Here is a 27,921-nt window from a genome sequence, read left to right as displayed (position 1 = left end):
GTCAGCTTCTTCTTTCCTCCCTCCACACTAGAGTCTTCCAGGTTTGGGTGTGTGTCCAGAGCATCAGGACAGCCTGGGGGTGTGGGTGCAGGCCCCCACCTCCTAGAAGAGGAGGTGAATGGGCCTAGAGTTCCCACTTCTCCTGGGGCCATAGATCTTCGGTAAACTGGTGATGACAGGCCCTTCTCACATAGTGCAGAACGTAGTGCAGTCGTGCCTGGGGGCCGGGGGCCCCAGAGGTGAGAGGAGAAATCCGGAGCTGAGGAGGGCTCAGCACCTGCCAGTCCCCCTCGGGGTGTCCTGCCCCGCCTACCAGATGGCAGGGCCCTGTCACTCTGGAGCCCTGTCCCCTTCCAGGAAGCAGTCTGCCTCCATCCATCTGACGTGGGGGCCACCGGGCGACGGCTCCATTAGCCGCAGCCCCGCTCCCATCTATCAGCCTTATCAGCCCATCAGGAGAGAGAATCTCTTTGGAGCCCGTGGTGCTTCATTCTCTCGGCACTATTTCCCCGTCTCCTCCCCAGGCTGCCTCCTGCTTGCCACTCTATGCTGTGGCCTTGGCTGCTTCTGCCATGCCCCATGGCCTTGACCACCACTCTCACCCCATGCCGTGTCCTCTCCCCTTTACCTCCCCATCAGTCACATGCCGGGGGTCTTTGCCACACGGCCCCAAGTGTGTTCTCCAGGGCCCACGAGTGGCCTGGCCCCTCCCCACCCAGCCCAGGCCACGTGGTCTGCACCCCCTCCCCTGGGAGTATTAGTAATCTGTCCTCGGAGTGAAACAATCTCATGTAATCTATCAGTGGCTATCAGGCCCATCAGAGGGCGGGGAGTGGCCAGGCCCAGAGATGGCGCCAACCTCCAGCGTTGATAAAGTTTCTGAGCTGAGCGGAGATGAATGTTGAGTAAGTGCAGGCCGCGCGATAGGATGTGGACTTGGCAGGGCCGCAGCTCTGGCTGAAACCAATCTCTCCCCTATCAGCCAGGCTGGGCTTTCTCAGGCCCCGCTCTTTCTTCCCGCCTCCTCCGCCTCCCCTTTCTCTGCCTTGCCCCGCCCGGCCCCTGCTCCTGAGGACAGGGGTGGGAGGTGAGGGGGGGTGGTGAACCGGCCTGATGGCCCTGGCCCTAGAGAGGGGGCAGGCTGGGGGCAAGATAGGGTCCTGATCGAGGCCAAGGGGGTGGCACCCAGCTACCTGGGTGGCTGGCTGAAGGTGGTGGCCATCCACAGCAGCTGGCCTCCCTTCAGTCCAGAGCCTGAAATCTTTGCTTAGCTTCTCAGGTGCTGAGAATAAACCCCAGCCAGCTGCCTAGTGCTCTAGCCCCACTGCTTCTCCACCTCCACCGTCCTCAGCGGCAGAGCCAGAACCCACCAACTCTTTCCGCTTCCGGAGCTTTGCATTGACAGTGCCCTGTCTGGAGTGGTCTTCCCTACTCACAGTCGCAGCTTTAATATCGCCTCCTCCTACGAGAATCTCTTACTCCACACCCACCTGCTATTTTCCATCCTATACTGCCTTAGCTGTTCATGGTATCTGAGATGCCACAGTGTGTCCACCCCCACCCTAATGCGCGCGCGTGCACACACACACACACACACACACGCACGCACGCGCGCTCACACCGTCTGAACCTGTTTGCTCAGGTTGACCTAGCAAGTGGCAGGCTCTCAGGACCCTTGTAGAAGGAGTTATATACTCTTAGGAATAACCCACATCTGGGGAATCTTCACCTCCTGCAAAGCCCCTTCCCATCCACTCCTTATTACAGCACTACAAGGTCAGGTGTGTAAATCAAGGCCTGGGCAGGCTCCCTACGCTCAGAGCCATATGCCCAGAACCTGGCCCGGCTCGGTTCTGCCTTGCCCTGAATGTCTGTGTGGGCAGACAGCCCAAGACCCGCGATGAGGCCAGGTGGGGGCTGGTGTAGGGCTCTCTGACTCAGTTTCCCCATCTGTAGAGAGGAACCAGTTTCTCCACAGGCCAATATTGAAGAGGGTTCTTGCAGAGCTTCATAAACTGTCAAAGGCTGTGCACTTGTGTCCCAGCTCCTGGAGGGTGGGGCCCTGGGTGCCAGTCATTGTACACCCCTGCTCTCCCTGCACCACAGCCGGGGAGGTAGGTGAGCATCCCCATAGAGTGGAGAGAGGCATGCTGGCCCTGGCCACACAGCGGGTAGCTGGTAGAGCCTGAGCCCTGGCCTCAGGGAACAGAGTTGGAGGGGGAGGTGGCACACCCCAAGATCCGGGCACAGCCCCTCATCATCCATCCTCACATGGGCTTAGACCCCAAGGCTCCCCTCTGGGGCCAAACATCATTCCCCAAGTCCCCTCACTCCTCTACCCCAGACTTCTCCTGTGGGAGCCCGGCAGGCTCCCAGCCACACCCGGCTCTGAGCCAGGCCATCTGTGAGCAGTCTGTTTCCTTCCCCCACACCCATCACAGTCACCTGTATTCATTAAGCGCCTACTATGTGCCCGGTGCTGTTGCAGAGGTGGGATACTGGCATGGGCTGAGGTTCGGCTCTGGCACTGAAAGAGATGGGAAGCCATGGGGGCTGCTGAGCAGAGGAGGGCAGGTCAAGGTGTGGAGGGTTCCAGGTGAGTACAGTGGGGGACACGGGTATAGACAACCACCCACAAGAGCGTGACCTTAGCATCTGTGCTGACAGCCCTGGGAAGAAGGAGCTGGGAAGCTGACCACAGTTGGCCAGGAGGTTGAGGCCTAAGGAGGAGAGGGTGGCCACAGGGCAAGGGGGCCCTGAGGCCTGGGAGGAGGTCCTCCTGTCCCAGAAGCTACACAGGTGGACAGTAGGTCTCATTGGGGGGCTGTCCTTCGTTACAGTAGCCCCCAGGCATAATGGGGACACAGGGACAAGACATCCACATGAGTATGGTTGCTGGCCTTTACCTGTCATCCACCCACCTTCTGCTGAGAGGAAGGTTTATTTTGTCCTTGGCATCTAGGCTTCCTCCACACCCTTCCAGTGAGGTAGGTAGCCAGCCTGGCTGCCAGGACTGTGATCGAGAGGGTGTGGGGAGAAGGGACCTGGGAGAAAGGAGAGAGAAGCTGGGACAAAGAACATTCAAGTGCGGGAAGGGAGGGCAAAGGCATGGACCTGGCTGGGTTTAGGGCCAAGTGAGAGGCTCTGGTGGCTGGGAGTGGGAGAGGTGACAAGGAAAGGTGCTAGTGTCTTTGCATGAGACTGGGCCACAGGGGGCCTGGGCTTTATTTGGGCACATATGCCTGTCCTTCCCAACTTTTAATAAACACACTGTTAAACGCTGAGTAACACTTTATTGTCTGTGAATTATATCTCCATAAGATCTTTTTAATTTGTTAGCAGCTGGAGTAGGTCCCAGTGGCTCTTGTCCATGAGAGCATGGTTCTGTGTTCTGAGAGAACATGGTGCCCCTGCTTGGCACGCCCCAGGCACTGCAAGTTTGTGCTTGATGCTGAGGGCATCTCTTTGCCCTCAGATGGCCCAGGGTGTGCTGGTTGTGACAGCCACCCTCCTCCAGTGTGGCTTACTGGGACAGCCGCAGTCACCAGCACCTCCAGGCTTGGCCTGGGTGCCTGCTGAGCTATGAGGCATACAGCCTGGCAGGTATACACCGCATCTGTGATGGGCACACCAAGACCTGGGAGGCGCAGGGCCAGGGACCCCGATCTGTGCCTCTGGAAGAAGAGTCTGAGTGCTCTGTCACAGGGTGCATTCAATCAGCGCCTGGCTGACCCTTGGTGGAGATAGAGAATCAAGCTGCTCAGTCCCCGTGTCTCCTCTGCCCCAGGCCCACTCGTGCAGTCCAGGTGTGTGTGTGGGGGGGGGCAGGAACAGAATCAAGCTGCTCAGTCCCCGTGTCTCCTCTGCCCCAGGCCCACTCGTGCAGTCCAGGTGTGTGTGTGGGGGGGGGGGGCAGGACCAGTGAGGGAGAGCGTCTGGCCCAGGTCCCCAGAACAGGCAGAGGTTCAGATGCTTGATCTTCTCAGAGGAACAGGCTGCCTGCTCAAATAAGCCAAGATTATCTTGCCAACATCCTCTTTGTGGTCACCCTAGCTGTCATTGGGACTGATCCTGGGTTGATGAGAGCCACTGGCAGGCCACAGCAGGGGCCTGTGGCCCCTCCTAGTTTGTACCTATTGAGGCTCCAGAGACCCCTCTGCACTCCACTGGGACCCTCTGTGTCGCCAACAGCATCCTTATCCTCATGGCCATTGGTGCAGTCCTTGAACACCCCATTAGGGCAACCGGGGCAGTGCCTTCCTTGAAGGTGGTTGCAGGTGGGTCACCCTTCATCCTCCCTCTGGGCACTTCAGGGCCAGCAGGGATCATCAGCTGACCAGCTCTCCCACCCCCCACTCTCATGAAAATTACACAAATGACTTGCAAATAAATGTGAGGCTCCAGGGACACGCAGACTGTGGGAGGAAGAGTTAATTGAGTGGTAAGAAGGCCTTAACCTGGCAGAGACAGGACAAGAGAGTGTCCTGGCAGAGGGACAGCATGGGCCGGGGCACTGTGGCTGGAGAGCCAGGGCAGCGGAAGGGGTTTGGTTGTCATTCTGGGGGTGAGGGTGGAGCAGGGAAGAGCTAGGGCCCAGAAGGGGCACCTGCTCTGCTAATGGACTAGACCCCACACTGGCAATGGCGAGGAGAGAAGCAGGCAGTTCAGGCCATATTTAGGGGAATGGGGTGGGCAGGAGATGGACCCACTGAGATTACCAGGCTCTATGTGATATTGGTGCCAGCCTTCAGCCTCCTGGTGGGAAGTGGGCATGAGAGAACCCACCAGGAGGGCTGGTCAGTGCCAGGGCCTGGCTGGGTGTCCAGGAGGACCTCTCAGAGCTCCAGCCTCCTCCTGTGGGTGCCTGTACCCCTCAAGAGGGCCCCCACCCCTCTGCTGCTGTGCTCTCCAATAAGGCAATGGTCCAGAAACCTGCCTCTGTTCATGTTAAAGAAACTGTTGAAGAACTTCTGATTAAGTGAGCCTTTTTTATCAGAGGCCCTACTGGGCATGCCCCTGTCCCCCTGGATAGCACAAGCTGACCTCATCAGCCCCTAGACTGTCTGGGGCCTCTCCAGTCGGGGCTCTGGGGATACCCTGTCTTGACCAAAGCTCCATATACTGGACTCCCTCCTGCTTCTCCAGGCTTGGTCCTGACCCTGCCTTGTCCCTACCCAGCACTCCCCTCTTCTAACCTGCTTCTCTCCGTCCACCTGGGCTGGAAAGCAACTCAGCTGCTTGTCAGAACTGGGCATAAGTACGAGGCACTTGGTCATAGGGGCTGTGGACAGTGGGTGGAGTCTGCAGGCTGTAGGGTGCAGCTGACAGGCGGGTGCGTGGCCAGGACCCAGGGGAGGGGAGTGTCACCAGAGGTCACGCTGCCTCCTGATGAGAGGTCAGGGCTCAGACCCAGCTCTGTCTGCTGAGCCCCCAGAATGACCGGGTCCCTGTCACCCTGAGCTCCCTAGAGTATGGCTCCCTCAGGGAGAGCAGGGCTGTCCCCATCGCCTCTCTGTCCCCGCCATGGCCCGAGCTGCCCGCGGCCCAGTGGTGGGAAAGTCTGAATCTGTTGCTATTTTCTCTCTGTTATCAGGGCCTTATCTGGCCACTGTGCCACCCAGAGGCCAGGGTCTCTCTCCTGGCAGCACTGAGCTCCCACCTGCCCACTGGCTGCCCAGAGCCAGCAAGACAGGAGGCCAGGCCTTCTGCCAGTCTTTTGCCTACACTGCTCTCCCCAGCCCCCAGCCCCTCAGCACCCCAGCCCTGTCACCTCCATCCCCACCTCTAGAGGGCCCGGTGGCACTTCCGTGGAGAGCTGAAATAGTAACAGTTGTAATAACCACAAATCTGTGCTCAGCACCTACTGGCACCATCTTGCCTGAACCCTGACCCCAGCCCATGACAAAAGGTTACTATCATTCCAGGCTTTCACCAAGGAAACCAGACTCAGGGAGGCATGACCTGCACAAGGTCACCAGCCTCAATGTCCTGCTGTTCCTTCTACCTGGAATGCTTTTCCTTGGCCCCATTTGCAGGCAACCTTGTCCCCTTCTAGGTCACTACTCATTTGTTGCCTCCTCCAAGAAGCCTTCCCTGACTGGCACCTCCACCTCTTCTTTGTGGCAAAAGCCACACTTGCATTTTTCATGTTTCTTTCTTGGGGGTACATCTTAGTTGCTGCAGGGTCTCCAATGCCTGTGGGGTCTGGCACTTGGCAGACTCAGGAAAGGATTGATGGGTGGATGAAAAAGTGAGTGAAGAACTGAGCTAGTGAATTGATGAGTGAGTGAATGAAAGAACAAGGATTAAAAATGAGCCATCAGATCCCAGGGTCTGCCTGGTGACCCTCTCCCAGCTCTGAATTTCTCCAGCCAGGCCAGGATATTGGTGAGAGAGGAGCAGGGCCCATAACCCTACAGTGTCCACCTGTCCCCCAAGCCAGTGAGCCTGCATTTAAAATCCCACTCTGACACAGGAAGGCAGATGCCGGTACCTGTTTCCCCCCCTGTAAGTTGGGACTCTAGAGGACGTTCCCAGGGAGGCATAAATGGCCCATGCAATGGGCAGGCATCAGGGAAGATCCAATGCAGGTGGGGGCTCACTGGGCCTTTGCCCTGGTTCTTTCACGTTTCCAACGGCCTGGTCGGGGGATGGTCAGAGTTGCCCCCATTCAACAAGGTGCAGTCTGCGAGGAGGGGGGGGTGTCTGGCCAGTGCTTCAAGCCACCTCCATCAGCAGCCACCTGGAAGGTCGACCTGGGGGCTGAAGTCCGGAGGGATTTTATTCCCTCCTCGGCTACCAGCTCTTGCTTTCTTCAAGGCAGTTATTCAGAAGGACCCCCCAGTTGCCTTGCTATCAAAGCCAGGAGTTCGTTAATCATTGCTGCTCCGGGAATTGGAAGGAGTTGGGATCATCCCACTGCACAGAGCCTGTCTCTGTAATTCAGTTTTAAAGCATGAAAAAAGGGAGTTGATGAAATTCCACTATCAGTGCTGAGCCAATATGCAAAATATCTCACCCCCAATCAAATAGCTATTATGTTTTCATTCCATTTCGGCATCAGCTTAATGAGCAGGAGACTGATCGCAGCGGCTGGCGTCTGCTCACCGTGATAACCGAGGGTCTCCGGGCAGCGGGGGCCATGCCCAGGGCTGCCCTGGCTGGCAGTGACCACTGTCATCACCCACATGCACCCCCCAGACAGGTGCTCGGCCTTGGGCATCGGCCTCTGGACCCCACCAGACAATGGGGTCAGCCTCGTCCTCGCTCTAGGTCATTTGCAGGTTAAGGAGAGGCGTGAGGCCACGCCTGCACTGAGAAGGGCCTTGGTCTGAGCTGGTATCTGGAAGGGTGGCTTATTGGAGAAGACTCCTCCCCACCTGCCCCACCACTGATTCCTCGCCCAGGCCCGTGAGCAGGTCAGTTCACCTTGCTGGACCTCAGTTTACTCATCTGCAAAGTGGGAGTGACTCAGGTTTCCATCTTGGGAGGTGTTGGGAAGTGCATTCGCCCATCATGACTGTCATAATGGCCCTGCCTCCCCCTCCACCTGGTCCTGTCACCCTCCCGCTGTCCTCTCCCACCACTGCTCCCTGTATGGTAGAAGTGTACCCTCCTCTCCCCACACACGGTCCCCATCATCGCTATACCCCTGGCTACAGGGGGTTGGAGGGGTACAAAGGACATTTACAAAATGCTGAGCACAGGGTAGTGCTTAATCATAGCGCATTCCTCCCCCCCACCACCACCATTTCCTAGGCCCTGCTGGGAGGTAGGTGGTAGTAGGTAGTAATGATGACAGTTGATGTCTGGGGCATATGTACTGTGTGCCAGGCCTGAGCTAAGTTCAAATACAGGTGTCACCACACTTCATCCTGTAAGGTGGGAGCTGCATGATTACTGAGCACAGAAAGCTAGAGTTCCTTGTCTGAGGTCACAGCAAGGACACTTCCTGCTGGCTCAGCTGTTAGGGTCTCTGGGCAGAGGGTCCCACAGGGGCCCCGCAGGCTCTGTCCTCACCCAGGACACCCAGGGAAGCATAGCATCTCAACAATCACCCTTGCCAGCTGAGAAACCTTCCTCCTGCGGCCCCAGGTGGAAACAGGTGCCATGGGCTTAAGCAGGGACAATGTGGCATGCTCTCTGTGCGCACAGGCGAGTGTGGGGCGGGATTCGCTGTGCTGCATCCTGGTTGTGGGCTTGTAGCGATTTGCTGGTTGGCAGTTGTCTCCTGCATTATCAGAGCTGTGTTAATTGTGCTGGAACTGAATTAGCAGCATTAGAATAAATTGCCTCTTTCTTCACGCTCATTGTCACGCCTTTGTGCAGAGCGGATGCAGAGCGGATGCCTTTGTTCTCCGGTAAATGGACCCAACAGGAGCTCAGGGCCTCCCTGGGTGGCTGAGGCCCACCTGGGTGAGGCACCAAGAGTAGGGGACATCCCGGGGCCTGACAGGAATGAGGAAGGGAGTGTCAGCCCCACCCCAATGCTCTGGTCCCTGCATTCCCTGAAAGCAGGTAGCTTCTTACCCATTCTCCAGAACAGGCAACTGAGGCCTTGAAATCCCATGGCCCATTCAACAGGAGGGGCCACAGCTCTGAGGCAACCCCTCCAGCTCTAAATGAGCTACAGAAGGCACCAGGGCTTCTAGAAAAAGGCCAGCAAATGGGCTGACCTCAGGACTGTGTGCTGACCACGGTGATGGGCAGTGCCCACTCAGGGCCGACTCCATGGGAGAGGGATCAGAGGCTGGCCTCCACTGCATCCAATGCTTCCCTACCAAGGTGCGTGCCGAGGGAGGTTACTGCGGGTCAGGCCTCCCACCTGTCCCAGGGGCACAAGTCCGACCGGTCTGGGGTGTGCCCAGCCCAACACAGCCTGCTTGTGTGGGCGCATTGACGAGAGCACAGAGGCTTAGCCTGGGGCTGGTTCTGTGTGGTCTGAGTAATTATAGCTCTGAGGTGTCCTGGGGAGGCTAGAGCTAAGGCCAGAGGGCTACAGCAGGGAAATGACCGTGCTGCCCTGTGTGGACCCTCTGTGTGCCTCTGGGTTAGGATCTACCTCCCCTCAGTCCCCCCTTCACCCCCCACCCCTGTCTCTAGGCTAAGAGGAGGTCGGCCCTACTCTCCTCTTAGCCTCGACTCCCCACTCCTCCCTCCTATATCATATCGAGGCCTGTCCGGATTCCGGGCCTTTGCACAAGCCGCTTCCTTTGCCCTCAGCTGTCAGCCTCCACCAACATCAACCCCTGAGATCTGCTGGTAGCATCTGTCTTTCTCATTTGACTCCCCCCCATCACAGCACATTTATAATTTTCTGTTGTTGCGGTTTGGGGCCTGTCTATTGTTTGACTATCTCCCCTGCCGGCCTGGAAGTCCCCGCAGAATCCAGAGGTCCCGGCACTTCTGCTTTCTAGAAGTGTCTGCCCTCAGATGTCCATGGACATGAGGAAAGGCACCTGCCCCCCAGGAACAAAGTTTCCACGACTATAGCGGCCATCACCCACCTGCGGTCAGAGAGAGGCCCTGAAATGCAAAGAGAAAACCAGCTTTGCACCTCCCTGTCCATGTAAATTGCTAGGATTTGAAAGTAAGCCTGGGAACTCAGCCACCACATTCTCTCATAGCCTCGTGGGTCTCCCTGTCCTGCTGCCTTGAGCCAGTTTCTGTGGCCGTGTGAGACGCTGGCTGGTTGCACAGTGTGACTGGATGGGCAGGCATCTAAAGCATCAGCAGGCCCCGCCTCCCTCCATCAGCTAACCACCCACCTTCTTTCACCCCCTGGAAAACCCTGGCAAAGCTGGAGAGAAAGGGCACCAACAAGGACACCAGTGATTCGGTGAGAAGCCCCTAAAGCTGGACATATTTTAGTCCCTCTCTGTGTTTTTCTGGGGAGAAAGCACTGGATTTCATCGGATTCCCAGAGGGGTCATGACATACAAAAGGTCAGGAACCACCAGCCACTGAGGTGTGAATCCCAAGCAAGTCTCCCTCTACTGCCCCTTGCCTGCCTCTGGGGACGGGAGCTCGGTGGCCCCTGAGAAGTGGCCACTCCATTCTTCCCTGCTCAGGTCCCCTTCTAGTGCTTTCCATTCCTGTCAAAACAAGCCCCATTCTTCTCCATCAGGAACCTCTGACATGTGAATTTGCAGATGCTGCCACAGCTTCTTGCTCTTTTCTTCTTGCTCATTTTCCTCGGCAGCAAGAGGGTCTGGATGCTTCAGGCTCAATGGCCTGGACCCAAAAGCCCCCGTTCCCTGCCCCCCATTCCATGGCTGGGGCTTGAGTCAGGATCCTCCCCCATACCACACCTGGATGATGAGTGTCATCTCCCTGGTGACTGGTGGGTGGGGCAGGACAGGTGGCTGCAGAGGAAGAGCTTGGGGAGGTACAGTAAGTCCTCACTTAATGTCATTTAGAGGTTCTGTGACTCTAAGTTACTGGAGGTGTAACGAACCAAATTTGCCCTAGGCTAGGTGATATAGCCACAGTTAGGTTCCTACAGTATCTCATCCATGTTACTTAAGGACCTGCTGTACTTGGGGCAGAGGCAGCCCCACGCCGATACCTGTCCCGGGGCCCAGGCTGAGACAGGGATAGAAGGGGCTTAGGCAATCTGATGAGCTGGAGGAGGAGGGGCACCTGTTCACCACTGTTCTCTCTGCCCACTGTACGGCACCATCTCTCTGACCCCGGAGCAGAGGTTGCCAACCTGGCCTGCACTCAGGGGCACTAGCGGGTCCAGCTTTGACACCCTCCCAGGGCTGGGCTGGGGTCAGGTCACCTGGACTCCCATCTGCCTTCTCACCTGTAATGTGGGCTCCATGGGGCTCCCTTGTAAGAGCCTCTGGGAAGGGTGGGGATTGGAATTAGGGGGCCCTAGGTCTGTGGCACTCTAGCCTCCAGAGGGTGACTGCAGACACCCGTGTGTTCACCTGTGCCCATCAGCTATTTATTCCTGGAATCGGCTTCTCGGAGACCTGTGTGCTGGGTGCTGGGGCCCACCCTCAAGAAGCTCCCAGACCTGGAACCTGGGTGTGGACTGCCTCCCAGAGGAGGGGTCTGGGTCAGAGGGAACAGCTATGCCAGGCCCAGGAGATGTTTACCCACAGGAGCTATGGGCGCACAGTGGGGCTCTGCAAATCCCCCAAGAGCGTACCTGTGGGACGAGGAAGGGCCACGGCAATCAGGCAGCCTCCAAGAGCTCCCCAAACCACAAGACTCCCCATAGTTGCTACCATGGTTTGGAGCAGAGGGGCGAGTCCGGGACGATCGTCCTGACAAGAGCAGTTCACTGGGCCTGTAGAGGCTGTAGGGCAGGTGAGGTGTAACAGGAAGGCCAGTGACCCCCAGGTGCAGGGGTTGGGCTGATGTGGGTAAGGTTCACACATCAAGTCACACTGATGGCTGCCCCCTCATGGCCTCTGACTCCATGGAGTGGCCAGGGCATACCATGAGGGAGCAGAGCCTCACGATTTCCCTTGGGCTGTGTCTGCAGGTTCCCTCGGAGACATGGAGGCTGGAGAGGAGGCTCAGGCCGCAGACATCGGCCTCCCAGAGCCGGAGGCTGTAGCACCTGAGCCCGAGGCTAAGGAGGAGCCCAAGCCCCTGAGCCCTTCCAGTCCAGGTGAGTCAGGCAATGGGTATGGCAGGCTGGGGTCTGGCACTCTGAGCCACCCCACACCTTTTCACATTCTGGCCTGTGACTTCATGAGAGCCAGTCCCCCTGGGTTTCCACACCTGTGAAGTAGCATTGAACTTGGTGTATCTGTGGGCTAACTGTGCCTGATGGGGCAAGGAGAAGCCAGGGTGGCTCCCAGCCAAGGGCTTGATCCCAGGGCTGGAGGGAACTGGGGTAACCTATTTCATAGATGAGGGAATGAGGCCCAGAGAGGTTACTGAGTTGCCCAGGGTCGCACAGCCTACGCACCTGATCAGGGATCTGACCCCCAAGTCTGGATTCACATTGATTCCCCCTGTCTCCCCACCTGCTCTCCACCCCACCCCAGGCACCGGAGTCTCTTCTTGGGACCTCCTGGTGGCAGTTTCCCCAGTGGAGGGTGTGACGCATTTCTCAAGCTGAGAACAAGTTTTGGAAGAAGAGGCAGCCCTCCACCCAGGGGTGAATTAACCTGACACCAGGAGGCTGGCTCAGGATAGCTGTACCCCCAGACATCCCGGAGACCCCTAGGAGGAGGAGCCTCACTGAGCAGAGGTGCTGGGGGAGGTCAACACCCGTCCTATTTTCTAGAAGAAACAGACTGGAAGGCCAGTAGTGGGAGGACGAGGGGGCGGGGCTCTGCCTGGGCCATCTGCTCTGAGCTCCAGCTCCCTCTCCTCTGCCTCCCTGGATCCTCCACCATGGCCGTGGGGGTGATTTTACTCCCATTCCCATTTCATACCACGAATGCACACCCAGGCTGAGGTACCCCCAGGCCGTCTGATGGAGGAAACAGCCACAGACTGGCCCATTTGGGAGGGTGGTAAGTGGGTGGGCATGACTGGAGTGAAGGAGAGATGGGGGGTTGGGGGAAGGCAACATTGAAATGAGATGTGGAGTAGACAGCAGGAGAGCTCTGCAGGGGAGGAGGGGGCGGCAAGAAGCTGAGGAGGGGCAGGAGGCGGGCAGATATCCCAGACAGACCTTTGTCTCTGGCTGGGAGGTTCCTTCTCACTGCGGACCCTCCCACCCCCAGCATTTCCCAGTCTCAGAGCGTCGGGGTCACCACAAACTCAGGAGCCCAGCAAGCCTGGTCCTTTAAGACCTGCTGGCCCCTGTATCTCTTTCCCCAGTAGCAGGCCCATTGGAGTCACCAGGGCTATGCAGTGAGAGGAGGCGGGGCCAGCGGGACTTGAACCCAGGGCTGGGGCTCCCATCATTCTCAGCTCACTGGGGACTGCGCGGCCATGGGAAGGGATCAGGAGACTGGCCTCTGGTGCCAGTTCTGGTTCATTATTGTTATCTCTGCCACCATCATCATCATCTCACATTGCCTGATGGAACACCAGCCTTCCCTCCCACTAGGCCCCAGCCCATGCGCCTGTCCTTCCTAAGCCTCAGTTTCTGAATCTGTAACTGGGCGTGAACCCCTTGGGGTGGCCGATGGGGCTGAGGGAGTGTGTGAGGGGCCCCTTGTCGCCATCACGATTACTATTAGCTGCCGTGCACTAATGGGGAGGCCTCTGCCAAAGGGCAAGTGGCTGGTTACTTATGGACTTTGACCCGGTGGCTTTCCTAGGGTGCTGGGCCCCTTATCTGATCTGGGAGCTGGGGCTGCATGGGGCGGGGTGGGGAAGGAGCTGGAAAAAACAGCCGGGGTTGCACCTGGCACAGGCCGTGGTGATAACTCGGTGATGGGCGAGATAAGGCAGCAGGAGCTATATCTGCCTCTCGGGCGGGCCCAGCCCGGCTCCCTCTCAGTGGCTGGAGCTCAAATGCCAGCCACGTTGATTTATAGCCAAAAATAATAGGACTTTTATACTGTGTGATTGATTTATTTGATGTTAATCATGGCCCTTATCTCGGGTATTAATAACCTGCTGGGCGCGTGACGTCACCAAGGGGGGGCTTTTATGGGAGCTCATCGATTGGGGGCTGAGGTGGTTATCAGGCCAGCAGGGAAGGCAAATATGCCCTTTGGGCTGGAATTGGGTGCAGGGCCTGCTGGAGAGGCCCCCAGCTGCCCGTGGAGGAGACCGGGAAGGCGGAGCCCACATGTGTGCCCCTGGCCTGGGCGTGCCCAGCAGGGCATCCTGCACTCTAATTATTAACAGCAGCCGGAATAGCAATTATTATTGCTACAATTAATGAAGGGAATGAGGGGTTTTAAAGGCCAAGGGGAAAAATTGAGATGCCTGATCCTCCCCAATTAGAACAAGTCTAGGGGTGGGTGACCTTAGGCCAGGGGTGGGCAAACTTTTTGACTCGAGGGCCACAATGGGTTCTTAAACTGGACTGGAGGGCCGGAACAAAAGCATGGATGGAGTGTTTGTGTGAACTAATATAAATTCAAAGTAAACATCATTACATAAAAGGGTACGGTCTTTTTTTTTTTTTTTAGTTTTATTCATTTCAAACGGGCCGGATCCGGCCCGTGGGCCGTAGTTTGCCCATGGCTGCCTTAGGCACATGCTTACCTGGGCCTTGGTGTCCTCCTGGCCACCAAGGATGGGTCAAGAGGTCAGGCAACTTGGTGCCCAGAGCTTGGTGGGGCCTGACGGTGTTTTCCTCTCTGCAGAAGCTAATCCCCCGCCCCCACTGCCAACACCGCACCCCACATCCCCTGAAGGCTCCAAGGAGATGGAGGGGCAGGAGCCAGAGACGAGTCTGGAGGAGGAGGCCAGCAGCTCGTGGAGCGGGCCAGGTAACCACACCTGCGGTCGTGTCCAGCAGCATTGGATGGCCCCAGGCCCAGCCTTCTGGGAGCCCTGGAGCTGAGCACTCTGGCAGCTCACGTGGGACAGGCCTGGCCTGCTGGCTGGAGAGGTTGGTGGCAACCCACTGGGCCCAGGCCTGTTCCAAAGTCCAGCCTGCCTGTGGGGCCAGTGGTATCACTGGAGGCCAGCACCAAGCTGTGCCGATGCTCAGAGCTGAATCCCAGGCCTGGTGTGGCAGACCAAAGTGGGTTCCTAGGAGGGGAAGGAGGAGCAGGCGATGAAGGCAGGGAAAGACATCCCAGGAGGCAGAAACAGCCGGGGGGCGGGGGGTGCCTTCCACGTGGGCTGGGGAGTTAGAGCTGTACAGGTGCTCAGGCCTGTGCAGGGTAGCCCGCCCCCACCTGCACCGAGGTGGCTGCTGGCACCCGGGAGATGGGAGGTAGCTGCAAACTGCCTGGTCGGAGACCACAGGGAATGTCTTTGAGGGTGGTTTTGGGCCACCAATCACACGCCCTCCAATTTGCAGCTGAAATTCTGACCTTGGAGGTCCTACCAAATGTGTTCTTTCTGGCCCCCCACCCCCACCCCACCCCAGTTCCACGCATTCGTGAAGAGAAGGAAGAATGTCGGTTGGTTGTCTCCGTGGTTCTTTGGTTCAGGGACACGGGGTGACTGTGGGAGGACTTGGCAGGGCTGCATCTCCAGGCGCAGGGACCGCTTGCCATGGAGGGCTGTCAGTGGGAGCTGGGGAGGAGGAGGCAGGGCGCGGTCCCTGATGACTGGAAGGATGGGAGACTGTACTCATGCCAGGCACATGCGCGACGCAGCAAGCATTTATTGAACACCTGTTACGTGCCAGAATCTGTGAGTGTGCACACACACAGGCGTAATAATACAAGTGAGGTTCATGACCGACCAGTGGGAAGAAGGTACATGGTGAGGGCCTCACCTTGATGGGGGGTCAGGGAAGTCTTCGCCGGAGCAGAGGGGCACCGAGTGACCAAGGGGATTGTCCAAGGTCACCAGCTGCGAAGTGGCAGCGCTGGGTGTGGACCCACCACCTGGCTCCAGAGTCAGCTACGGGTTTGTGAGCTCCAGCTTGAGTGATCACCCAGGCGGTGCTGTCCACCCTGCAGGGTAATGTCATCATCCATTTCACATAGAAGCATAAGCCCCTAGAGATCAGAACCTGACCCCCGGCCAGGGCCGGGGTACACCCAGGAGCTTCCTACACTATTTGCATCCTTGGGGGCCCTATCAGCTCCCACAGATATGAAATGGGCAGCGATGGGCTGATAAGTGGCCGCTGGCCAACCGCCGCGGTGGCTGCCCCCTATCAGACCCCAAGCAGGCCACACTTATCGCCCGCCCAGGGAAGCCAGAGAGGCCCAGTGGGCTCTTATCTCACAGGGGCCACCCGTGCCAGCAATGGGATGGCAGGGCTTCATCGGGGCCCAGCTGGGTTGGTGTCCCCGAGGGCACTGCCCAGCACTGACCGCCTGCAGGGTATGGTGCAGCCAGTGCCTGGCCACCTTCATCTGCAAGTCCTGGCACTCTTTGCAAGTTTAAGGCCCTCTCTCCTGTTCTCTGTCCCTCTGAGCCCCTCTGCCTGTCATGTGTGAGCATCTCTCTCTCCCTGTCTCTTTCTCTCTCCCTGTTTTTTTTTATCCCTGGCCTGCAGGTAATCTCCAAACCCCATGTGTGAGGAAAAATACAGCCCCCATCCTCACCAGCAGTTCATGAGGCAGGCTCAGGGGCACCATCCATCTATCCCCTCTGGGATGGGGGTGGCGGCTTGGACCACAGTGCACCGTACTCTGCCTGGCCTTGGGCCAGTGCCTGGGCCCGAGCCTCAGTTTCCCATCTGGCCTGCATGAGGGTGGGAGGTGGTCACCTCACAGGACCCAGAGTTCAGCGTACATGCTGCAGCCCATTCTGGCTGCCCTCTCTCACCTTTCTGGCTGCCATCTGCTGGTCAGGACCCAGGCGGCAGCGGCCCAAGAGAGAGGCCCAGCCTCAGTGTCCGTCTCTGCAGCTGCACAGTGGGTGCAGCGCAGTTGCCCTGCCTCCACTGGTCAGGGCCCGAGCAGACGGCCAAAAGAACCTCCAGGAGGCACCCACATGGCGCTGGGCAGAAGGGAGGCCTCTCCTCCCAGGAGGCCCTCCACACACACTGCATATACAGTGAGGTCCTGGATGAGCAAGGGCTCTGTAAGCACTGGAGTACGGGGCCCGGGGCCCGCTGGTGACCATCCCTACTCTCCCACCCCGTCGTCTCCAGGCCCCATTACCCTCGCTTCCTTCTACCACTGGCTGAGACCTGGTGACTCCAGAGCGCCAAAGCCAGGCTGGGGAGCTGTTCAGGTGTTTTTTTTCATTTTCTGAAGGTCTGAACTGTTAGCTGCTGGTGGCTTGGTTCCCAGGTGTTACTGCTTCAAGTGGGCCGCTCAAGCGGTCCTGCGAGCAGGAGCACAGGCCCAAGTCAGCCTGCCTGGCCTGGGTCCAAACTGCTGTGAGCACAGTCTTCAGGGAGCATGCACACACACGCAGGTCGCTTGTCCTCTGGGCCTCAGTTTCCTCGTGTGTCCGACAGAGCTGAGGAGAGTGCCGGCCCCTTGAGGGAGCTGTGAGGAGAGCGCCATGCCTGGTGCGGTGAGCACCTCGCCTCGGCATCACGCTGAGGGCTGTCATCTTGCCCCAGCCGCCTGGGCTCCTCTGGGACTGGGAGAATAGGCCGTTCTACAGGGAGAAGCCATGGTCTGGCACAACCCGAACTCCACTCCTGGGGCCAGCCAAGCTGTGCACCCGTGGAGCAGGGAGAAGCCCCTTTCCCTCCCCTGTGGGTGGTGTTCGTCTTGGCCCCACAGATGCCATTGCCCACCCCTCACCCAAGACGCCCCCACTGCACCAGAGCCAGATCTGCTGTCTGTCAGAGCCCAGGCCCAGGCTGGGTTTGAGGCCCAGCTCTGCAGTGACATCGCAGTGTGGTCTCTAGGAAGTCACCTCCTCCTCCGAGCCCCCAGGGGTGCATGAGGGCCAGGGCAGAGGTGCGCCGAGTGAATGCTGGAGGAATGCTGGCTGTGCCAGAGATGTTCACCTCACGGGGCTCAAGCAGCACCAGCTTGAACTGTGTGGGGGGAAATGAGCCGTCCTGGGGAATGTGTGACCCTGAAGGGCCCGACAGGGGAGGGGGCTGAGAGCGTGGGAGGGGAGGGTGCCGGGCGAGGACACAGCCCATGCAAAGGCTCAGAGGTAGCATCAAAGCCCAGCAAGGAGGCCCTAGGGCCTGAGGAGGGGAGGAGGAATGGGGAGTGACCAGGTGGGTAGGGTCAGGCCCCAAAGGAGAGGAGGTTGGGGTGGGAGCTGAGCCTTCATCCCAGCTCAAAGGGAAGGGGGCAGGCAACAGGAAGGGGGAGAGCTCATCCCAGCTCAAAGGGAAGGGGGCAGGCAACAGGAAGGGGGAGAGCTCAGGAGTTTTATCTTTGAAATGACCTTGTTTGCTAGAGGGGCTGACTGTTTAAAATTCTGATATGCAAATGGCTACGAGCTATAATCTATAATCCCCAAATCCTGTCCGGAAGGGCAGCTGCCACTGCCTTTGCTCTGCTGGCCCAGTGCTCTCTGCTCCTCAAGGGATGGCTCCACCCACCCCAAGTCCCACTCCTTCTCTGTGTCCTGTGCCCACACCTCCCACTACCCTCGTTCCCCTCCACCTCTCCACTTAACATCGGGAAAAAGCAGGTCAGACAGACAAGCACCCCCATTAGGACTGAGAGTCCTGAGGGTCCCATCTGTGTGGGGGTCCTGGGCCTGACACCCACCTCACGGTTCTGTCCAGGCTTCTGACTAATGGCAGTCAGCATGGCCTTGGCCTGCCTGGCAGATCACGAGGCGACTGATGAAGGGAGCGGCTGTAGTGTTTGGGGTCCCCTCCCCTTGGTAGTCCCCTAGGGTCCCTTCCCACCGAGTAGCCCCTCGGCCAGCAGAGGGAGGGTGACTTGCCCCCCTGGGGTGGCCAGAGAAAGCTTCACTCCTCTGACCTCCACCCTCCCTCCCCTCCCACCTTCTGCCCAGCACAGAGGGGACTCCAAAGAGCACAGTCTCTGTCTAGCTCTCCGGCCGCCTGTTTGGAGGCAGTGTGACCAGATGCCCTGGATGCTGAGCGCAGGGCTGATCACCGAGGGTGCTGTACTCACTGGAGAGCAGGAGGGGAACCCAGGAGGCCTCTAGGGCTCCCCACCAGCCCGGGGACATCAAGTGATCATGAGGACAGCCTGGGCTTCACAGGCGCAGGAAGGAAGGCGGTGGCCAGGGGCGGTGGTCAGGGCACCCAGCCTGTGGCCTGCCTGTGTGATCAGAGCCCTAGGAGCAGGGTCCCTTTCCCCCATAAGGTCTCAGGGCCTGGAGTTCTTTCCTGGTGACCACTGTTTACCAATAAAGACAATTGGGCAGGGCCTTGGGAGGGTGGGGACCAGGATACAAGGTGAGAGGACCACTGACAGGCGAGAGGCCTGTGGGCAGTGGGCAGCCTCCTGTGGGAGACTGATCGCTGGACCACAGCCTGGCTTTATCACGAGGGCACAGGCTGGCACTGGGTAGGACGTGGTTGAGCTGGAGCAGGAAGGGACGGGGGCGTAGAGCTGGGGACCACCTGCCACCACCTTTCACTCATCGACACTGAGCAGCAACCTGCCCTGAGCCCCAGACCAGGCAGCAACTGAGACACGCATGGAGCAAACAGTCCCCACAGGGCCATAGTCTGTCACCTCTGACTCCAGGGGTGAGTTGGTTCTGCTCCCCCAAAAGCCAGGGCGTGTGGTGGGGGAGTAGGCTGGGGTTCCCTAGAGCTGAGACTGAGATGGACTTTCCTGGGCCTCAAAACCCTGTCTGGGGCAGCCCAGTTTCAAGAGAGAGGGGCTTGGAGGGGGGACGAGGACCCACACCGGCCAAGAGAAGGAATGTGGAGCACAGCGTGGCTGCGTGTGTGCTCAGGACCTGGTGAGAACCACGTTACAGTTAGGGAAACTGAGGCCTGGCAGGACGCAGTGGCATGCCAAGGTCATCCAGCTCACAGTGGGCAGGGAGCTGGCATCTGAGAGGCTGTGCCTGTTTGCTAGGAGGTATCTCTAGGCTTCATTTCAGTGCCCTGCCTCCACCCCTCCATCCCTGGCTGTGTGATCAGGGCCCCAGGAGTGAGGTCACCTTTACCCATCAATTCTCAAGACCTGGAGCTCTTTCCTGGTGACCACTGTTTAAAAAATAAATCCAATGGCCCAAACACCAGTGTCACCTTCTTTGTCCCCAGCTCCATCCCCAGCCCTGGAGGGAGTGATGCGTAGGCTGGCCATGTTCCCACAACACTGCAGGTCGACAGAGGGAACAGCCAGGTGGTCAGAGCCCTAACCCCCAGGCCAAGGCCTAAAGGACAAATTGGAGTGGGGCTAATGAACCCCCTGGGCTGGGCTGGAGTGTTCAAGTGAGGAGCTAGCATGCACGGGTCCTGAGGTTTGAAGTGTGGGTGTGGCTCAGGCATTAGAGGCTGGAGTGGGGGTGGGGAGAGGTAGGATGGGGCATGTATGGGCTCAATGCCATGGACTGTGGGGAGACGCCTCCATTTTCTTGGCTATAAAATGAGGGGCTGCAGGGTTTTAAGTGGGGCGTTTGTTCAGCTGCCATATGGAGAATAGGTTGGGAAGCGGCTGCTGTGAGGGGCTGGAGGAGGCATCTGTCAGCCATTTCCTGCTGGGGGGGAGGGGGGTTTGGAGCCTGGTTCCCCCACCCGCAGGGACCCAGGGGGCCTGCTGGGAGCTGGGAAACCTCACCCTGGAGGGTGAGCGAGGGCGTAGGGCCGACTATCTGGGCCGCGCTCGGCTGACTAATCTTGTTGCCTGGAGTTTCTATGCAAACCTCAAGGTTTGTTATCGGGCAGTGGGCGGGCAGGCGGCTGAGGCAGGACGGCCTGTCCTGATGGACAGCCCAGGAGATGGGCCGATACTGCCCGGCCACAAGTCCCCTCCCGCCAGCTCGGCATGTGTGGGTGGGAAAAATCATTTCAGCTATTTTGCTTTATCACCGGGCCTGGCATTGCAGCCTGATAGGCCTATTTGTCTTAGATTAACAGATAGGGGAGGGCCGTGGAGGGGGATGATGGCTGATGTCAGGGGTCAAGCTGGAGTCAGCTCCAGAGACCAGATCCAGCGGCTGGGTCTTTCTGGAAATCCCAGGGAAGGGGGTGCACACCAGGTGCCCCAGAGGCACATGTTCCCTAGGATCACCTAGTGGGCTCTACATAGCCCCGACCTCCCACTTCATAGCTGAGCAAATTGAGACTCAGGGAGATGGAGCGAAATCCTGGGGAGCAGTCTGTGTGTCCCCGCAGTCGGCCATCCTTTCTTCCCAGGTGTTTCCTGAGCACCTACGGGGGCCAGACACGCTGCAGGTGCCAGCAGAGTCCATCGAACAGGAGCAGCATGGGATCTCAACCCAGGAGTGGGCAAGGGAAGGGAAGGCGGTAGTTTATTCACTCAACAAACACTTGTGTACTAAGCTCCTGCTCGGTGCCGACAGAGTCCAGGTGCCCAGGGAGCTGACAGGGAGACCGAGACTAAATAATAAGGAAGTAAAAATGTCATGTGTTCAAGGGGGTGAGGCTCTGGAATAAAAGAAAGAAGGGGAGCCATTCTGAATTGGGTAGCCAGAGTAGGTGTTGCTGACCCCATGTTTGAGCAAAGACCAGAAGAGTGAGGGGAACCAGCTGCTGTCGGGGGACAGTGTACCAGGTGGAGAGCACCGTGCAGGCAGGAGCCCTGAGGCAGGAGTGCTCTCAACTGGGTCTGGAGTGAGTGCAGGGGTGAGGAGGCGAGCTCAGAGCATGGGGGCCCTATCTGTAATGGTTGTCTTGGAAACAGAGTTCAGAGGTCACAGGCTTTGGCCAACACAAGCTGAGGGTGACTGGCTGACTGATGGATACCTAGGCTGCCCACCACCCCAGACCCCAAGCTCTTTCCATGACCCCTCCCCAGAGCATCGGTCCCCAAGCCAGGGTAGGGCCTGAATCCTTAGCCTGCGTCCACCACCAAAACTCAGAACTGCCCACCTCTCTGAGCAAGGCCCTGTGGGCGGAACCCCCAGGACAGGGCTGAGGTGGGACTATGAGCCCATGGCCCCTAACTGGGGTGCTGAGGCACAGAGATGGCCATGGCTTCCCCTATGCCCAGGCTGTTGACCCCCCTCAGCCCTGGGTAGTCCCCTCGCTGTGTTTAGCAGTTCCTCATGCAGAGGAGCTGACCACCTGGCACCCATATCAGCCCTGCCAGGCAGCTGCTCCTTGGCCTGTCCTGACTCCAACTTGGGGTCACAGATTTGGGGGGTGGTCAGGACATCTGGGAGGGGCAGGCTATCAGTGGGCAGCTCTTTGGTAAGACTCCCATCCAACTCTTCCATAGGAGCTTATCCCCATTCGCTCACTCGCTAGTACTTTTATTTATTGAGTGCCTACTGTGTGTCAGCCCCTGTTGTAGACACTGGGGGTGTAGCATGAACAAAACAGACCAGCCACTGCCCTCTAAGAGCCGCAGCCAGTAGCACAGAGAGCAGTCATCAAGGGGCACAGGCCAAGCAAGGAATGCGGACAGGAATAGAGGGTGGTTAGGGGCTGGGGTGAGCTCAGAAGTTTGCACAGAGAGCTCAGTGGATCCCAGGGAAACTGCCCCACAGAGCACAGCATGCAGAGATCCTGCATGCAGGGGGACCTGCAGGGGAGACAAGGACAGAGCAGGAGGGGGCAAGGGCTGATGGCTGGGCTGGTTGCCATGTGGGGAAAGGACTGTAGGGGTTCAGGGTGAACATGAAAGACCCATGAAAAAGCTGAGACTAAAATTTGGTGTCAGATGCCGGACTTCCTCAGAGGTGGAAACTGAAGCCCAGAGAGGTTAGGCGGCTGCCCCAGTGCCAGGACTGGACGATTGAGAGAGCTGAGCCTGAAGTCCACCTCCCAGAGAGAGGCCCCAGCCCACCCTCTCCTGACCCAGCTCCAGCTGGTTCTCAGGGATTCCCAGGGCCCCTCCTCAGAGGGTGCGGACACTGTGGGTGGAGGGTGAGTGAGCAACAAGGGACTCAGTGAAGAGGGTAGCTATGGCCCAGGTCCTGGGCTGTCCCGGCGTCTGGGGGGGCCCAGGCCTGGCTGCCTGCCCATGCTGCCCGCTGACCTCACCGGCCTTCCGGGAGCGCCTATCTGTGGCCAGGGCAGCCTATCTCGGCCGCGGGTGCTAATCAAGCCCGGCTTCCTCCTCCGCCCTCCCGCCGGCTTCCTGCCTCAGCCAGCCCACCCAGCCGGTTAGCTGTGTGTCTAAGCATCAGCCTTTGCCTGGCCTACCCCTCCCAAGCATCACTATGGTGGGGGTCCGCCTGCCCCCCCCCACGGCCCCCACCCCCGGGGAGCCTCTGGAGCCTTGGCTACCTCTTCCAGAAGTTTCCCTCCCTGCCCTCCTCCAGGGCCCAAAATCAGACCACCACAGCCTGGCCATGGTGCTCACTTCTCTGAGCCTCCTGGCCAAATGGCCCCAGATGCATGCAGAGGACCCCAAGGGACGGCAGGGATGGCCATTACTGGCACGACTATTGCTGTTCCTTTGTCAGTGCCAATGCTAGTGCTGGCACGGTCCCTCCTCCTGGCACCAGTGCTCACACTGCCACTCTTCCTAGCACTGTCACTGTTGTTGGGACTAGTACTGTCACGGTGACTGCTGCTGTTGCTAGCACTATTGCTGGCACTAACACTGGTACTCATATAGGTACTCTCACTGTCACTAGCACTGTCCCTGTCACCAGTAATGTTACTGTCCCATTACCCCTTGCTGGCATGACTCCCACAAGGCACCAGGGCAGACCTGGCTTCCAACTGTCACCTGTCTCGCTGGGGGCCTTTGGGTCCCTACTCCAGCTGCTCCTCTGGGGGGAGAACAGGATGTTCAGGCTGTCTGGAGATGCCAGGAGGGCTGGGATCGGCCCGGGCAGGGCCGGGCAGCAGGAAGGCAGCGTGTGCACGTGGTGGCTCTCTCCAAGCATGCCCAGGGCTGTGCAGGCCCGGAGCTGTGGTCCCCAGGGCATGGTGTCGGGCTCTCCCTGGAGTCATGTAGCCTCAGCGGGGGCGAGTCAGGGTCACCGGCAGGCAGTTCCCTCCCCTGTACCAGCTGGCTCTCATTGCCCAGGAGAGGGACAGAGGCCACCTGCTGTCAGGCATAGGCAGCACTGCCCTCGTGCCAGGCACCATTTGTCACGGGATCGTCCTCAGCCCCAGGAGCGGGCTCTTTGACCACACCCACTTGACAGAAGGAAACTGAGGCTGGACAAGCTGCAGTGTCTCTCTCAGACCCAGGATGGGAACCAGGCCCCCACTGACCCCACAGGCCTGCCAGCCCGCCCACTTGCCCTCCCCCGTGTGATTTAACACTTTGTTCTCAGAGAGCCCCTCCCCCTGCCAGATGAGCGGGGCTCCTTATTTATTTATTTATTACTCCTCTATCTCTGTGCGTAACTTTTGATTTCCTCGCTGTGTTTTTCCATTACGGCAGCGGTGGACGTAGCCGATAAGATCAATCCCGGGAGATGGGACAAAGGGGCCGCCATCGGCTCGAGGGCTGGTCATATCCTGCCCGAAAGGGCCGAGCAGGGCCTGAAATGAGGCGCGATGCTATCTGCGGGGCTTATTATGTGTCGAGGTGGGGAGGGGGCTCTGCCTGCCTCAGCCTCTCCCCGCTCCCCATCAGAACCCGCCTTTGCCCCCCCAGACAGACTCCTGCGTCCCACCATCCTCAGCCCCATCCCTCACAGGACCCCTGAGCGCCCTCGGCAGTGGGCCCTGGGAAGAGCTTGGCCCAGACACCCATCTGGGCTGTCGCAGTGCCCCTTGGCCTCCTGGGCTGTTCCTTCAGCTGAGCCTCAGTGTTCCTGTCTGTCACCAAGACTCCCTGTGCTGCGGGAGCTGCTGGGTGTAGTGGACTCTGGAGCCCTGCCCCCTTCCCAGAAAAGCACTCACACACCCGGGTGCCCAGGCTGGGTCCTGCACGGTGCTGTGATGGTCTTGCCTTGACTCAGCAGTTCAGCTTCTAGGAATTTATCCCAGAAAAATAATCTCAGCGTGGACAGGCATAGGGTGGCGAGGATAGCCATCACACCATGTTGAAGATAGCGAGCTGCTTATTTTATTTATTTATTTATTTGTTGCTGGCCTGCAGAATTTCTACAAGAAGGGGGAGAAATTATTCTAAAAGAAGCAAATCCTGCACAGACATCCCCACTGCTTGGCCAGTGTGTGCATTTCCCTACATGCACACAGTGGGTCAGATGTGCCCAGTGCTGAAGGCCAAGGGCAGGACAACAAGCAGATCTGGGGCTGACATGGGGCAGTCCCAACAGCACCCATCCCCTTCCCCGGTCCCTGACCTTTCCTGGTCCTGCCGAAATTCTACCTGTCCCACCCCACGATCTTGCTGGGTCTCAGAGGGCACACGGAATCATCTTGGCAGGAGCAAGGAGTGGAGGTGAGAGCAAGCACCGTGCCCCCAGACAGGGAACCCTGGTGGAGCCTGGCTATGGGCTCAGCTGGATGGGCCCAGTGGGGAGCCCCAAGAGTTCCTGAGCAGAGGCTCAGCTATGTCTGGGGTGGGGACCAACCTGTGCCTGCTGTGTACAGGGCAAGGCTCTCTGTACTCCAAACCTCCTTGCCTCTCTTCCGCAGCCCTGCCTTGTGCTAGTCATTATTCTCCCTTCCCCCCCGCCCCCCGCCAAGGGCATGAAGAAGGACATAGCATTGGACAGGGTCTGGGGCCTGGGTGTGAACTCAGTCACCTGCCTCACTCTGTGGCCAGGTCCTCTCTGATCCCCAGTCTCCTGGTCTATACAGGGGATAATACCAGTCCCTATGGCACTGGGGGGAGAGGGGGAAGTTTGAGGACTGAGTTGATCAGTACCAGGAAAGCAGGTGTCTGCTGGCTTTACATAGTGCAGTAAACACCACAGCTTTCACAAGATGGGGCTTTAACAATTCCTGGGACTCGGCCTCGTGCTGGGGTGTCCCTAGGGGACCCTGGGGCAGGGGGCCAGTGCCCCAGTTAGAGCCGTGGGGTGTGGGCAAGCCAGAGCCCTCCCTGTAGACCTCAGCCTCCCTCCCCATGTGTAAGCACCTCCTTTGTGGGCAGAGCAGATAGGAGGTGCTTGGTGCTCAGGGACTGCTGCCTTTTCTGGAAGGGTCTTTGTAGTCCCTGCAGGGCTCACCCTACATAGGCAGTGGTCGTGTCATGATATTCTCCAGTGTGTTGGCTCGGTGCCCACTGCTGCCCCCACCCCCATCCCCGGCAGGACAAGGCGAGGGGCTCAGCAGTGGCAGCGGGCCTTCCCTTCACCCTTGTGGCCACCAGCCTCTGCCCAAACCCTCACTCACCCTCACGCCCACCCCACCCCCTACACATTTACAGAAGAGACAGGGGGTCCTGTGAGGACGATGTCCCAGCCTAGCTCAGGGAGCAGAGTGGACTGGCCAGGCTGGGGGCTGAGAGGCGGTGAGCCGGAGGCTGGAAAGAAGGAAGGGCCCTCTCTGTGGCGTCGGCCTCTGGAAAAACAGGGGCCAGGGGCCAGGACGCCCAGGCTGATAGGGGCCAGATAAGCTATTTGCACAGGAGGTATTTTCTTTACCTTATCACACATCCTGCTTCCAGCCTGCCTACAGGACGAAGCAGGGCCCGGAAAGCCAGGGACCCCGACCCCAGTGCTCAGGCCTCAGGGTCTCCTAAGACCAAGTACCAGGGCCAGGGGCTGGAGGGGCTTCCTCTGCCCACTTCGCCGGTGAGAAGATTGAGGCCCAGGGACCAGGACGGTTAGCTTTTTAAGGAGGCGGGAGAGGCCATGAGTCCTGGAGCTTGGAGGCACCCAGGAAGCTGTGGTTCTTAGGCTCCATGGGGCTGAGGAGAGGCTCCATCCAAAGTGGGGAGCAGAAAGGAAAACTCAGCGAGGGCAGGGCAGCGCCCTGGGTCCAGCACACGGCCCCTAAGGAGTCTCAGGCCTACTGCCTACCCCATGGCTGCTCCTGCCAGTCAAGCTGGTCCTCTTGGCTGTGCCTGGAGGGGGCAGAGTATCTGAGACACATCCCACCCCAAGGAGCCAGATCTCTGGGCAGTCACCCACCACACCCTCCCCCAAGACTCTGAGCTGCCGACAGGGCCTCGGAAAGGGCACCTCTGGGACTGAGTGTGGCCCCCCTGCAGCCCTTCCTACCCACCTGGGGCCCAGTCAAGATGACAGCCAAGGCCTTGCCAAATCCCGGCCCCACAGACACCCCTTTCCCTAGGGCCACCCCCTCACTAGGAGAGGTCTCTGGGCCTGATAGTGGTGAAGGGCCCCTACAGGTCCCAGGTGAGCGATGGGGCCCCACCCTGCTCTCTGGCTGTTTCCAGGCGGTCCCAGCTCCACCATTAGCCGGGGCCAGGGTTCAGCCCGATAAAGATGGGCTGTTGTTCTGTATCAAAAAATCAATAATCCCCAGTGATGTTCCAGTGATAGGGAGAGAAGTTCACAGGCACCAGCTGGCGGCAGGGTGGGGGCAGGGCCAGGGGCTCCAGCACCTGAGGCTGCTCTCCCTGCTTGTCCCTCACCTGGCTGGCTGGCAGGCTGCTCCATGGTGGACTCCGGTCTCAGCAGTCCCCCTCCTTGCCCCACCACCTCTTTGTGGGTGGGCAGCCTGAGAGCTACCCCTGGAGGAAGCCCAGAGCAGCTAGGCCCTCCGCAGGGTCAGGCGGTGAAATGCTGGAAGGTGAGAACAGAAGCAGAGGACAGGCCAGCACGGGGCCCCTCTCATGCTCAGCAGGACCAGCTGCCCCATCTCCCAGGCCTATGCTTGTTGATTAGACTGGAAGGTCCAGCTCCGGTTCCGCCTCCTTCCACTGTCCTCTAGACACGGACGCTCCCTAGGTCCCCAGCAGTATTGGTGCCATCAGGACAGAGCTGTTGGCAACCCCAGCCCAAGGGGCTAGCATTCTAGTGGAGAGACAGAGTTAATAAGATATAAGAGTCAACTCCGCAGTGCTGGGGTTGGTGGCCTAGGGCCATGGTCGGCAAACTGAGGCTCGCAAGCCACATGCGACTCTTTGGCCCCTTGAGTGTGGCTCTTCCTAAGCCTTAGGAGTACCCTAATTAAGTTAATAACAATGTACCTACCTATATAGTTTAAGTTTAAAAAATTTGGCTCTCAAAAGAAATTTCAATCATTGCACTGTTGATATTTGGCTCTGTTGACTAATGAGTTTGCTGACCACTGGCCTAGGGCATCACCCCTGCTCATGCACAAGGTAATTGGGCACCGAGGCCCTGGAGCGCCCCCCCCCCCACCCCCAGTCACTGAGCCTGCACCCACTGGCCCACATTGGAGCCGGCCAGTGTCGTCCTGCCAGCCCCCTCTGCCGTTAGTTCCCAGTAACGTCACCTGCTGGCTCTGCCTTGTCTCAACCCACCTCACCTTGTCCAGCCGCTGTGCAGAGCTTGACAGGAGAGGGC

At 58.8% G+C, this 27,921-nt stretch overlaps 1 protein-coding gene across 1 annotated transcript in view; it reads left to right on the top strand.

Moving 5' to 3' along the window:
* ZFPM1 (zinc finger protein, FOG family member 1) overlaps positions 1-27,921 on the top strand; it is a gene marked incomplete at its 3' end in the record, with an annotated part of 60,621 nt that overhangs the window by 6,795 nt on the left and 25,905 nt on the right. Inside the window, exons 2-3 of the mRNA XM_014536788.1 lie at positions 11,498-11,626; positions 14,238-14,363. Of these exons, the coding sequence (XP_014392274.1) occupies positions 11,512-11,626; positions 14,238-14,363 (241 nt within the window). The remainder of the gene's footprint in view (positions 1-11,497; positions 11,627-14,237; positions 14,364-27,921) is intronic.

The sequence above is a fragment of the Myotis brandtii genome, unplaced genomic scaffold, assembly GCF_000412655.1.
Source record: "Myotis brandtii unplaced genomic scaffold, ASM41265v1 scaffold165, whole genome shotgun sequence".
NCBI classification, from domain to species: domain Eukaryota; kingdom Metazoa; phylum Chordata; class Mammalia; order Chiroptera; family Vespertilionidae; genus Myotis; species Myotis brandtii.
Note: the sequence above shows the minus strand (reverse complement) of the source record. Positions and strands in the feature narration are given on the sequence as shown.